The sequence below is a fragment of the Talpa occidentalis genome, unplaced genomic scaffold (assembly GCF_014898055.3).
Source record: "Talpa occidentalis isolate TD23 unplaced genomic scaffold, MPIMG_talOcc4v2.1 talOcc4.11, whole genome shotgun sequence".
Classification (NCBI taxonomy): domain Eukaryota; kingdom Metazoa; phylum Chordata; class Mammalia; order Eulipotyphla; family Talpidae; genus Talpa; species Talpa occidentalis.
The window spans coordinates 97,386,532-97,399,778 of record NW_023601104.1 but is presented as its reverse complement, the minus strand read 5'-3'; the positions used below and the strand labels follow the sequence as shown (position 1 = coordinate 97,399,778).

Below are 13,247 nucleotides of genomic sequence, written 5' to 3'. Positions count from 1 at the left end.
CGGCCTCCGCGGTCCCGTGCGGGGGCGTCGGGCTCAGCGCCAGCCACACCCCACCCCCACCCCCTGCTGTGCGCGCACTGAGGTCTGAGACGCTCAGCTCTTGGGGGGACCGCCCGGCCCGGGGTACTCACTGCCGTCCCCGCCGCTCCAGGTCTCCTCACCGCCGCTGCCGGCGGCCCCTGCGCTCAGGCAGTTCCTATGCACGCTCCACCCCCAGGACCTCTGGACGGCCCCCCACACCCCGCCCCTCCCAGGGTGAACCACTGCTCAGTCGGGGCGCACCATGCCGTCCCATGAGGGGCGTGGGGGCTCGGGGGCCTCTCCCGGCTGCGGTCTCAGCACAAGCCACACCCCACGACCGCCTGAGGTCTGAGACCCTCAGCTCTTGGGGGGACCCGCCCAGCCCCAGGGGTACTCACTGCCGTCCCCGCCGCACCCGGCGGCCCCTGCGCTCGGGTCAGCCTTTTGCCGGTGGGCACGGCCGGGCCAGGGAGACCAGCGACCCGCGGGCCGCTCCGGGCCCCTCCCCGCCGAGGGCTCCCCCACGGGCCTCGTCCCCACCCGCCCCCTGAGGCTCCCCCGCCCTCGAAGCTGACGGGCTCGCCCTCAGGTGCGGTGAGGAGGCTCCGCTGCTCCGGGAGCGTCCGCAGCTGCGGCCCGCACGTTCGGGGCGCCCGCCCTCGGCGCCCGCTTTCGGCGCGTCTGGGCGGCTTTTTGAGACTCGCGCCTGCTGCGGAGAACCGCCCCCCCCCCCGCCGCTTGGGGCACCCCGACTCTCCTCTCCGGGGGCACAGAGGATCCCCTCGCTCCCCCCGCCCCGTCCCCAGCCTCTGGCGTGGCCGTGAGCCCCCGCCGGCCCGTGGGGGCGCGCCAGGCAGAGGGTGGGGCGTCGAGCTCCTGCTCCCCGGCGGCGTCTGCGGCTCGGGGTCCCGTCGAGTCTCCGCCGGCAGCTCCACCTCACCCCACCCCTAGGTCTCCTCCAGCAGCTCCCGGGCCGCGTCGGCTTTCTGGGGTCTGGGGCGCCTCCAGGGTCGTCCCCACCCACGGGCAGAGCTTGGGGGACGCTCACCCCAGACCTGCTCTGAGTGGGGCTAAGCCCGTCGGTGGCCCCCGCCGTGCGCACCGGCCCCCGCGGCGCCGGGTCGGGGCGGCAGAGAGGAGCCGCGCCCCCACCCCGCCCCACTCCCGCCCCAGGACTCCGGGGGCCGCGTTCCCGTGGGCGCCGGATCCTGCCGCCCCGGCCGGCTCCGGAGGGCTCCGGGCACACGGGCAGGGGTCCGGGGGCTCCCGGGGCTGGCGCGGGCCTCTCGCGTTCTCCCCGACATCGAGCTGGGCGCCCGGGCAGGGCGGGCAGAGGCCCGGGGGAGGCTCCCGGCGCCTGCGAACCCAGACTCTCCGCGCTCTCGGGCGGGCGCTGCGCGGGCGGGCGGGGACTGGGGGCGGGGGATGCGGGGCTGAGGTGGGGGGCTGAAGGGCGGGCGGGCGGACCTCCCAGCGCCCGGGGGATCTGGACGCTCACGGGGCTCTCTCCGCTGTTCCCGCGGGGTCGCGGCCGCTCTCGCCGCGGCTCTCGCTGGGGGCCGGAGCCCGCCCCGCCGCCGAGACGCCGCCTTATATGCTCCGCCCCGGCGCCCAGGTGCGCGCCCTCGCCCGCCCCGCGCCTCCCGCCGCCAGGCCCAGGTGATGCCGCAGGGGCCCTGGCGCCCGAGCCGGAGCGGCTGCCTCTCCCCCACAGACCCCCCCGCTCTGGCCCTGAGCCCCCCACGGTGCGCGCCCCGGATCTGCTCCGGGCTTCGCTCCACCAAGGATCACAGTGTCTTGTGTGTTTCAGGAGAGACCTTGGAAAAGTCACTAGTGCTCCGCTCCGGTGGCTGCAAACGCGGGAGATTTCCCAGCAGCTTAGGGGCTCCCCATGTCACTCTCGGAACCCCCCGCAGCGTAGTGAACCTCATGCGCTGCGCTCCGCGTGTTCTCATCACAGGCCTCCATTTTGCATTAAACCAAAATATTCCAGGGACCCAGCACATCGCCCCCCAAAATAAATCATCTCGGTTCCCATGTGGAATCCAATCTCCCGGCCCATTTCAACCCCCAACACCTGCTCCACTGGGGAGAGCATCTTCTTCCATCTCATCGGCTTCTCTCTTTGGCAGCTGTTCCTGACCCAGCTCCGCCTTTTCACAACCATGATGGGTTTAGTGTGTGCCCCTGACGGAGGACAAGAATAGAAAGACTGGAAAGGAGGAGCCCCAAGACTAAAACCTGACTCCCACAGGAGGTGGGGAGTGAGGGCAGTAACATGACCATTAACCCAGCTGGAGAGGTCGGGCCCTTAGGCACCAGCCCTTAGCACAAGGCAGGAGGCCCAAGCAGGATCAGATGCTCTAGAGAGTGGAGCACAGGCCTGAGGAGAAAGATAGGGAGATTGGGCCTCCCTGGAATCTCTGGTCCCTTCCTAGTTTTGCCTGTTACCCAACATCAGCCACAAGCAGCCACTCCACGGAGGAGTGAGCCCCCAAGGAGGAAAGGACTGTATCAGGGCAGTCTCTGCACAGGCTCGGAGCAGCGCTCCCACCGCCTACCTGTGCCTATGCAGGAGCCTCTTCACCAGCTCTCTCCCTCTGCAGGGCAGCAGCCTCCTGCCTGCCGGTGACCTGTACCAGGCTGGGACTTCTCACTGACTTCCCTCAGTGGAGGCCGCTCTCCTCAAGGCTTCCCGCCTGTAACCGTGCAGGCTTCTCTCAGCAAGCCTGTCCCTGTCCCTTTCCCTAATAAACCTGCTCTTTAAATATGACTAACGGCTCTGTCTCCTGGAGAAACTCGCCGGGAACTTGCCGCGTGCCACTGAAACGGGAGCTCTGGTGACACCTTCCCCAGAGTGACCCCAAGGACCCCACACTCCAAAAACCCCATCCTATGGCACCCAATGTTTGGTTTTTCACAGCATCAGTGAGATTTCTCCAGTTGTCTATCTTCATGCTATTGCAGCCTCCTTTTCTGGGAGGAGTTGTTCAGCGACTGTTTGGCGTCCTACATGGACTGAGGGGCCCAGGCCAAGGCTACTCTTTGATCTTAAATGGCCAAACCTCACATGAAATTGTAAGCAGATCCCAGAGCAAGTACAGTGGGCAGAGGAGCTCAGCCAGGCCCCACCCCAGCACCCCAGCCTCGAGACCCAGGAAAGTGGGCACCCCTGGGACACAGCCCCTTGGCCTCTATGTGCCAGTTAACAGCCCTGCAGGCCATCACAGTTGAAGAAACTGGGGCTCAGGATGCTGCTGAGCTGCTTGAAGACCCCTCTGAGCTGTGGAGTGGGACTGAGACCCAGGCAGAGTAGAAGCCTGGCCCCCACGGCCTGCCCTGCATGGGAGGAGACTCCAGGCCGAGCTTGCAGTGTGGGTTGGAACCCAGATTGTGTGAAGCCAGAGTTGGTGATTTTTCTGGTGCACCAACTGTGATAGCGAGAGCAGGTGCTGGCAACCTCAGCCCCTCACATCAGATCTGCCCACTCCCTGTTTCTGTGCAGCTGTGAACTTTGTAAGAATGGCTTTTACACTTTTTTTTAAAGATTTATTTATTTATACAAGACCTGGGGTACAGACCAGATGTACAGGAGGGTGAGAGGATTCACCAGAGACAGAGCGGGCATCAGAACAGGCAGACTGACTGAAATACACTGCTGAGGGGAGCAGCGGGCGAGGCAGGAGAGGTCTGCCGCACCATGTGGGAATCTCCCTGGCTGGCCAGGAATTGAACTGGTGCTGCAGAGGCCACAAACAGCTTCACAGCGCGGCTCTCAACCTGCTACACCACCGGGGAGGCCTGTTTTTACACTTTTTAATGCTTGGGGGAAATCAAAAGAATTTGTGGCAAGTGAAAATGATACGAAATTTACCCTTTGGTAAGTGATGGCTTATAGAAATGCAGCCACACCTGGGCGTTTGTCTATCACCTGTGCATTTGCGTATCATGTATGCCTGCTTTCCTGCTGCACCTGCAGACATGAGCAGTTACAGCAGAGATGGCCTGGCCTGGGAAGCCTGACATGTTCACTCTCTGGCTCTTTCCAAAAGGTGTGCCCACCCCTTCTAGAGGACATCTGACCAACAGGCAGAGGCCAAGGCCCAGGTGAGGAAGGCGAGCTGCTGGAGTAAACACCATGCTGTCAGCGCCACGCGGGCTCAGAGGCCGTGCAGCCCTCCTCCTGCTCCCCTGGCTTCCTGCCACGAGCTGCCGCTCAGTTGCTCCTTAAATTCGCTGGTGTTGGCTCTAATGGCTGCTCTTCTCCTGTGCCCACTCCTCAGTGCCAGGCATAGTCAAAGGATGTCAGTGTAGCTGACAATGAATGGGGGTGGGGGTGACTCCACTCATGCATTTGGACAGAAAGATTGTCCCGGAGCTGGCCAAGACCAGCAGGGCGCCACTCCGTCCATCCCCCAGACTGTCCACAGCCCGAGGCCCAGCTCCCAGTGCTGTCTTCCGGGCGGCTGCTGAAGGCCTCTGCCCTGAGGCATACTTCCCCATGACCCCCAGAATCACATCCCACCCTCCGAGCCTCAGATGCCATGTCCCTGGTGGTGGTGAGGAGGCCATCCTTCTGAGTCCCGAATTAATGGACAGCGCTGCCGGCTGTGATGGTAATCCTGACCCCGTGAGGAACCAGCCCCTTGCTCCAGGGCAGTGGGGCTTGGCTGGGGTCTTCCCAGATTCCTCTTCTAACCAGGAAAACCACTGGATGGGAGCCAATGCCTTAGTCAAACTCATCAAACCAAAGAAAGAGGGGTCCACAGACAGCCCCCCCTGGCAGCTGGAGGCCACAGACCCAGTCTCCCCACCTGCTCGACCTCTCTGATCTCATCCAGAGAACCCTGAGACCCCATCGAGCTCAAACAGTGCGAAAGAGCGGGACGCCCAGAGCGGGACGCCCACAACAGGCCAGTGGGGAAAGGTAGGTGAGGCCGGCCCCCTGCGTGGGGTCAGACAGAGGCTGAAGGTGATCTCAAGGACTCACCCTGGGGGCAGAGCCAGGGGGGTGGGGGTGCACACACAAGGGCAGGTGTGTCAGGGGGAGTGCAGGGCACTCTACCCCACAAAGACACACACACACAGGTCACTGGAAGAAAAATAAAGACCCACAGAGACACACAAAAACATGATGGGCTGGTTATTTTTAAAGATTTATTTATTTATGCATACAAGAGCTGAAGTACAGGCCAGAGGTGTGGGGGTGGGGTGAGAGGATTCACTAGAGACAGAGTGGGGAGCAGAACAGGCACAATGACTGAAATATACTGCTGAGGGGAGCAGCAGGGAGACAGGAGAGGTCTGCTGCGCCATGTGGGTCAGCTCCCTGGCTGGGGATGGAACTCATGCTGCAGTGGCTGCAGATAGCTTCATAGTGCTGAGACTTAACCCCTTGCGCCATGAGGGAGGCACGAGGGGCTGATTTTTGACAAAGGTGTAAAGTGCAATTCAGGAAGGAGTCTTTTCAACAAACAGTCCATGAGCAAAATATGCGCCTGCACCAAAGTCTCACACCTGGAATAAAAATGTACTGAAAATGGCTCATGAACCTAAAAGTAAAGCAAACTGTAAATATTTTAGAAGAAAACAGTCAGGATCTACAGTTAGAGAACTTAGACTTGACACCAAAAGCACAATCCATGAAAGTAATCATTAACATTGAATTTCACAAAATTTGAACTAGCTCTAGCAGTCAGGCAAGAATTCCATCACTTCCCACCGTCCTGTTCTATTGGGTCCTCAGGAGACTGGGTGACACCCACCCATACTGGGGAGGGCCATTTGCTTTACTGTGGGTTCCAGTTCAAATGCACATCTCTTCCAGAAACACCCTCACAAACACACCCAGAGTTTGACCAGCTGTCTGGGTGTCCTATGGCCCAGTCCAGCTGCCACATAAAATTAGCCATCACAGTAACTAAGTCCGAATAGCATTAGTGTGGGAATAAACGAACAAGCAATGGAGCTAAATTACCCCAAACCAAACCCACACCTAGATGGAAACCTGACAAAGTGGATGTGGCAGTACTACGAGAAAGAGCTGGACTGCTGAGCACAGGAGCTGTGATAATTGATTATTAATGTGGGAAAGTGAAATTACTTTCTAACCACCTACCAAAAGAGCTGCAAAATGGTCAAAATATGCAAAAAAAAGAGTTTTTGGATACTTATTTTGCACATGGGAAGATTCTAACAAGAGTGATAAAGTACAGTTGGGCAAGTTGCACACTGTGCAATCAGTCCTCAGAGGCACCATTCACAGTCCAGTCTGTTGTTAGGCCTGTGGAGTTCACTCTTGTTAAAACACGGCGTCCCTGATACAGGATCTCATTTATGCTCCAGGTTCCGTTTTCTTCATTGTTCTTTTCTGTTTTTTCAAAAAGATTTATTTATTTGTGTATACAAGAGCTGGGGTACAGGCCAGAGGGGGTGGGGTGGGGTGGGGTGAGAGGATTCACCAGAGACAGAGTGGGGAACAGAACAGGCAGATTGTCCAAAGCACACTGCTGAGGGGAGCAGTGGGGAGACAGGGGAGGTCTGCTGCGCCATGTGGGCTGCTCCCTGGCCGGGGATCGAACTGGTGCTGCAGAGGCTGCCTGCGCACAGCCTCATAGGTTGCATCTTAACCCCTTGCGCCACCAGGAAGGCCTCGTTTTCTTCATTTTTCAAATGAGGAAACCTAGGCTCAAAAAGACATGAACTCGGCCAGGTCACACAGCAGAGCGGAGCCAGGATTCACACCTCCTGCCCCCGGCCGGTCCTAGCAGACCAGACTCTGCACGCGGAGTTGGTGAGGAAAGCGGGGTCGCCCTGGTCCTCAGGCCCGCGTGCAGTTCCCGCCAGTCCCAGGACAGGCCTGCTCACCCCCCTGCAGGGCTGGAGGGCGCACGGAACCGGGGAGGCCCGGGGCCCGGGACCGTCGGTCCAGGCGGGGTCCCCCGGGACCAGCTGCGCCACCCCGCGCCTCCTCTCCCGGCACGCCCACGCAGGCCGGCTAGCGGGCGCTCTGGGGTTCCGCCGGCCCCGCCCCCGGCTTGGGCGTGGTCACGCGGTCACGTGGCGGGGCGCCCCGATTCCCCCCAGCCCCGCCCCGCCCCCACCCCGCCGCCCCCGCACTGGCGCCCGCCGCCCCCCGCTCCGGAGCCGACCGCGCCGCCGGCTGAGGGCGCCTGGGGTCGGGTCGCGCCTCCGAGCTTCGGCTGCTGAGGTCGGCGCGCCACCCGCGCGGGGCTCGGGGCGCCGGCTCGCTGCGCGGAGGGTCCCCGCCTGTAGCGGCGGCTGCACCGGCGGCAGCCAGCGCCTGAGCGCCCCGAAGCAGCAGCACCATGGATCTGTCCTTCATGGCCGCGCAGGTAACGGGGCGTCTTCGCGGTGCGCCCAGGGCCGCCAAGTTCGGAGAGGGGTCGGGGCCACGGTCTCGCCCCCCGCCCCGGGCTGGACCTGAGGGCGGGGCGGCCAGGGCTGCGCTCTCCGGGCGCCGGCGCCCCGTCCTTTCCCGGAGCGGGGTCCCACCTGGTGCGCCCCGGGGCGCCGGGCGCCGCTGCGGGGGTGGGGCGGGCCGTGCGCCCCGAGCGCGGGGAGGTCCGGCCGCGGACCCCTCCTCGCGAGTAGGGGGGGCCCGGTGCGTCTCCCCGCCCTGCCCATCCCCCACCTGCCTCCCCGCGCTGGTGTCGGGGAACCCTCCGGCGGGCGCCCGGGATGCGGGAGACCTCGGGCCGCCGGCGACCTGGCTGTTCCCGGCTCTGTGCCTTCGCGAGGCGCCAGGGAATGCCGCGGGCGCCCCCATTTCACTTTTCTCCCTTCTGCCTGGTGAGCACAGCCCCTGGCGCCCCGGGGAGCCCGGGAGATGCGCCCCGAGCCCGCCCGGACCTGGCGCGCGGCGCTGCCCTCATCCTTGTTTGCTTTGTGCTGAGCCTGGAGCCCCCCGAGCCTGCCGGGCGCGCCGGTACCTCCTCCCCGGACTCGGCGGGCTCCCAGCTCTGCCCTCTGCTGCTGGGGACACCCTGGAGTCTCTGGGAGGGTTGGGCGCGCTCCGCCTTCACTGGCCGAGCCAGAACAAAGGCGCGCGCTGGCCTCCTCCGGGGGTCGGTGGCCTCTCCGGCCGGGGGACCCGCATGACCCCGGCCTGCGGGGGTGGGGGGCGCGTGCGGGGCGCGTGGGGTCTGGAGAGTCGGTGCCGTGTGCGGCTGGTCCTGCGGGAGCCCCGCGCCGGGAGGCCCCTCTCTGCCCCGGGGTGTGGCAGGTGCCCCACTTGCTGCTGTTTTTCGTGTTTTTTTTTTCCCTCTCCGAGGAAATAGAGTTAGAGGGACGCTCCGCTTCCTTCCCTCCCCAGCTTCACTGTGGTGGGAGCCTGCTTAGACAGTAACAGCGGAATTCAGGCTGTGTAGACAGATTTCCCAAATGCAGGCGCAAACAAGATGCAGAATCCCAAGTTTACTCCACAGAACCAGGTCCCACCGCTGGCAGCCTCTTAGCAAGATTTCCAGAAAGTTAATTGCTCTTGTGGCTCGCTCTCTCTTTTTTCCCCTAATTTCCGTCTCTTGTTCCTAAATCCTTTTGTAAATAACGTCCTGTGGAAATCATTTTAGATCGTGGTGACCTTAGCTACGTAAATGACGAGGCTTTGTCAGATTTGTTTCTAGACCAGAGGAGCTCATACAAGGTCTGTCTCTGCCCTTCCCTCTGGATCCCACCGGACAGCTTGTGTTTCCATGGTTACAAGATAAATTGATCACTACCCACCCCTAGGCTGGCTAGAGCATCATATGTTGCTATGGTAACTTGACAAAATAAACGTAGAGGTTTTTTTCCAGCATTCGTAGGCAGAGCCTGCAGAGATTGGATTTGTCCTTTTCTTATTTTGTTTACTATTCTTGTTTCATGTGGTCAGTTTATTCCTGTCAACAGATGATTGGGCACTGATTACACATTCAGCGCTGAGCTGGTCACCAGGAACAGGAACAAGAAGTGCCAGCAAATGTGTAGACCTGAGGTTTGTTGGGGGCCAGGGGCGGGGCAAGTGCACACATTCTTACGCAAATCCTTCAAATCTGTGATGCAGGCCCTGTACCCCCATTTCACAGATCAGGAGACCAACGTCCCAGATTGAATACTTCGCCCAGGACACACCATTGGTCAGGAGAAGTGGGTTTCACATCTGGGTCTCAGTATCTGCACAGGTGCTGGGTTTCTGCCTCATTACTTCATCTTGAGAAAGACACTACCTAAAGGGCAGGGGAGGCATCTTTAAAACTGACTCACCTCTTCTGCGCCACCCCAGAAGTGCTCTTCCTGTGGTGCGTTGTGCTGGGAGGGAGTGCTTTCTGGTGTTGCTCTGCTGCCCTCACCCACCCCAGCCAGGAGGGCAGGATGTTTACCCTTATCTGCTCATTAATCAGGGCCTGGCCGCAGTGAGTGCTCCCCACACATTTGAGTAGGGGCTTGGTGCCTAGCCTGGACTTGCTATCGGGGTGCACCTAGAGAGCACAGAAGCCAATGACTAGGTAGGATACCCAGTTTTGAGAAAACAAAGGTTTTGTAGCAAATCAGTTGGCAAAGATAGCAGGAGAAAAATTCAAATCTGTCTCCCCAGTTAAGAGGCATAAAGTTCTGTGGGGTTTGGCGACTGAGGTTAAGAAAGGAATTCAGGGCCTCCCCTGGTGGTGCAGGCTGTTGAGTGCTGTGCTGTGAAGCTGTCCGCAGCCTCTGTAGCGCTGCCGGTTCAATCCCCGCCAGCAGGCAGGGGTCCCACATGGCGCGACCTCTCCTGTCTCGCCCACTGCTCCCCTCAGCAGTGTATTTCATCAGTCTGCCTGTTCTGTTCCCCACTCTGTCTCTGGTGAATCCTCTCACCCTCCCGCACATCTGGCCTGTACCCCAATTCTTGTATAAATAAATAAATAAATTCTTTAAAAAAAAAAAAAGAACAAAGGAATTCAATTTTATTGAGTAAGGAGTGAGCTGAGGGAGAGGAAATTTGAGTTGACTGGAGTTCATTGGCTAATTCCAGGGCAGCTCACACATGGGAAACACAGACTGGCTTTGCTTCAGATCACTGGAGCTTTGAATTTCTGTTGGTGGCCCCTCTCCTTTGGGTTGCCCCCCCTTTACACTTGGGTCTTCCAGTTCCAACCTGCCTGGAGCTCAGCTCAAGGTTAGTTGTTTCTGCGCATGCTCCAATTGTGTGATTTTTTGATAAGGCCTGTGCTTTGATCTGTGAAAGCACAACTCAAAGGGAAAATTAAGTTTTTTTCCCCCTCTTGTGCCCTAAGGTCTGAGAGCAAGTTAACCTCAGTTTTACAGTGGCCACGGTGCATGTGAGCAAGTCACTGCCCCACACACCAGCAATGGGCAGATAGAAACATCGGTGCCTCCACCCACTTGTTCCCGCTCCATGTGAGACGCTGGGACAGGGGTGCTGGGGAATAAAGTTGAGCGGGATATAGACTTTCTTACTGGGGCTTACCAAGTATTAGGGAAGTAATGGGACAGTGATTCCCAGCGGGGGAAGGGATCAAGTGCTGGGCCTGGCACAGCCTGCCATCTAGTAGGTCTTCCAGAAATAGCTGTTAAATGATCAGATGAGGGTGAGGCAGGGTAGATGTGCCAGAGAAGACAGTAATAGAAGACTGACTTTGAGGTGCCCTCCCTCCTGAACCCCTACCATCACGGGGGCCTGGAGGAGGGGGTTCTGCTGGGTTCGAGCTGCCTTCCCCTGGTGCGCATGTGCATGATAGTCCGAGGGAGGGGAGCCCTGAATACATTCACAGATTCCTTCAGGGAGTCCGAGGGGGTGAGGGTAGGAGAACCTGGGAGCTAAGGCCAGGTTACAGAAGAGTGAGTGTTGGGGTGAGAAGTTCGGACCTGATCAGTAGGCGGTGGGAGTCAGTGCAGGTTAAGGAGCAGGAATACTTCACAGGGGAGCAAGCTTTGTGACTTGGAAACTCCTGCCCAGAGAGGCAGAGCCAGAGGAAGGTGGGGGCTGGGAGTGCTCTCTTCTCAGACTGAGTGAATGAAAATAGCTTGTGACTTCATTTAAAAGTATTTTTAAAAAGAAAAGAGACCAGATTAGGTGACCCCCGCCCCAACTCAAGCCTCATTTGTCTTCTGCCTGTTATGAATTGTGATTTCTGTTTATGCCTTTAAAAGACCGTTTTAGGATATAAGCGATTTTACAAAGATTTCCTTCTCAACAGCTAAGCACTGGACACTCTTGGATGTCAGGAGCAGACATCCATTATCCAACAAATATTCTTTTGCAAATGTGCCATCCCTGGCACTGGGACAGGGCCTGTGATTAAGGGCTTACAGGAGGCTGTGGGCGCTGAAGGTACAAAGGCTCAGCTTGCAGCCCCACCTCACCCTGAGCCCTGGAGGCATGCTGCACCGTACCCCCACCCTGGAAACACTCCAGGCCCTCTCTGCCCAGTCCCTGAATCGCCAGATCATCCGGAGGGTTGAACAGTGGTCTGGGGCATCCTTTTCTCTACGGCTAGAGGCGGCCAGGAGGGCAGGCTGCCCAGGCCCCCAGGGACAGGGAGGAGGGGAGAATCACAGAAACTGTGGACTGATCCTCCAATCCCCCCATCTCTGAAGGTGGCTCCATCCCTCCTTCCCCTCCCTCCTGGCCATGCACACTCACCACTAATCAGGAGGGGGATTCTGATTCCCCTCCCCTTAAATCTGAGCTGGCCTCGGGACTTCCTTGACCAAGGGAATGCAGAGTGAGTGCAGCCTGGGACTTGGATTAAGCCTTTAGGAGCCAGCTGCTTCCTCTAAGCACCCTGGGAACTCTTGTTCTGGGGGAAATCATGTGGAAAGAAGCACGGAGCCCTTGAGTCTGCAGGAAGGGAAGGCTTATTTAAGGAACCTACTGTGTGCTGGGCCAGCATATGGGATGAATAAGAAGGACGAGCAGTTTCTTAATTATCCCATCTACTTCCTCATGGCCTCCTTTTATGGGGTATTGCGGAGTAAAGCTCGTGGGAATTTTTGGTAGTCTCACTGGTTCTACCTTCACTTCTGCCAAGTTAAAACACATCAGCTTTATTCATTTAAAATCAAAAAGTGGCTTCCAAATTCTATGAATTTCCTTTATACCTAAAATATCCATGAGTGCCTGTGCAAACAAGGCATCCACTGGTATTCTGGATTCTCCTACTTTAATCCATATTTTCTCCTCTTAGGCCCTTTGACAAGTCTTATTTACACCTTCCAACTGAACACTTGGTTACCAACATCTGCAGGGAAGCCGGAAATTATCGTTAATTCGCTCCCTGTATCTACCAAAAATTGGGTACACACTTCACAACCACGAATAATCACATTTAACAACACATACACTCAAGTGTCACCATTTACATTATTTACATTGCTCATATAGGTTAGGTGTTTATCTATCTTATCCTTGGCCCTAGGCTGTGATTTCCTTGCCTGCTGCTGTTTGTCGGCCTTCCAGTCCCTTGGGCGAATGGCTTTCTTATTTTCATTCCCTGGAACTGTCGTGTTATTGCCTGCATAGGTTGGCCGCCCCAAGGGCGGCCCCAGCCATTTTTTCGTCCGTGAGCCTCCACCCCACGGTTCAAACCGTGCCTGTGGTAAGAATGTTGTTTGGGCCTTAATGGCATTGTTGCGCCCTATGTTATTTTGCACTGCCGGTTGTCTTTGTCCTGCTCTTGCTGGGCGAATATTTGAAAAGAAGCTCACAACCCTGGTTTCTGTTGTGCCCGCAAATGACAAGCGCAGCCCCCAAGGAATCAAGGACAGCCGATGCAAGCACAAAAGGGAGTTGAATGCAGACTCGAGTCTGGACTCATGACACCCATTGATGCAGCGGTGGATGGCGAGAGCCCCGAACTGGGGAACAGGAAGGTTTTTTAGGGTTACAAGCAGGCTTAAATTTTAAAACAAGCTGGCAGTTACTCATTGGGTACTAAAAGGCTTTGTAGGTGTGGGCACAACTCAGACTCAGTTGATTAGCCAGGGATGCCGTGGTCTCCCTATTTGGTCGTCTCTTTTTCTGTTGGCCACCAGGGTGGTCCGAGAGGGTGAGGCGAGGATGAGACATAGTTCAAGAACATTGCATCATCTTTCAGGAAAGTGAAACCTAAACCTAGAATTCTAAAATGGTGGTTATACACACAAAATGGTGAAACAGTGGTCAAGCGCGTAACAATCCAGTTCCACATTACGGCTTTTTTTTTTTTTTTTTTTTTGGTAATACA

At 58.0% G+C, this 13,247-nt stretch overlaps 1 protein-coding gene across 1 annotated transcript in view; it reads left to right on the top strand.

Annotated features, from left to right (window-relative positions):
• Window positions 1-7,291: 7,291 nt before the first annotated feature.
• CUNH14orf132 (chromosome unknown C14orf132 homolog) overlaps window positions 7,292-13,247 on the top strand; it is a 54,569-nt gene continuing 48,613 nt past the window's right edge. The window contains exon 1 of the mRNA XM_037503957.2: window positions 7,292-7,376. Within this exon, the coding sequence (XP_037359854.1) occupies window positions 7,350-7,376 (27 nt within the window). The 5' untranslated portion in view covers window positions 7,292-7,349. The remainder of the gene's footprint in view (window positions 7,377-13,247) is intronic.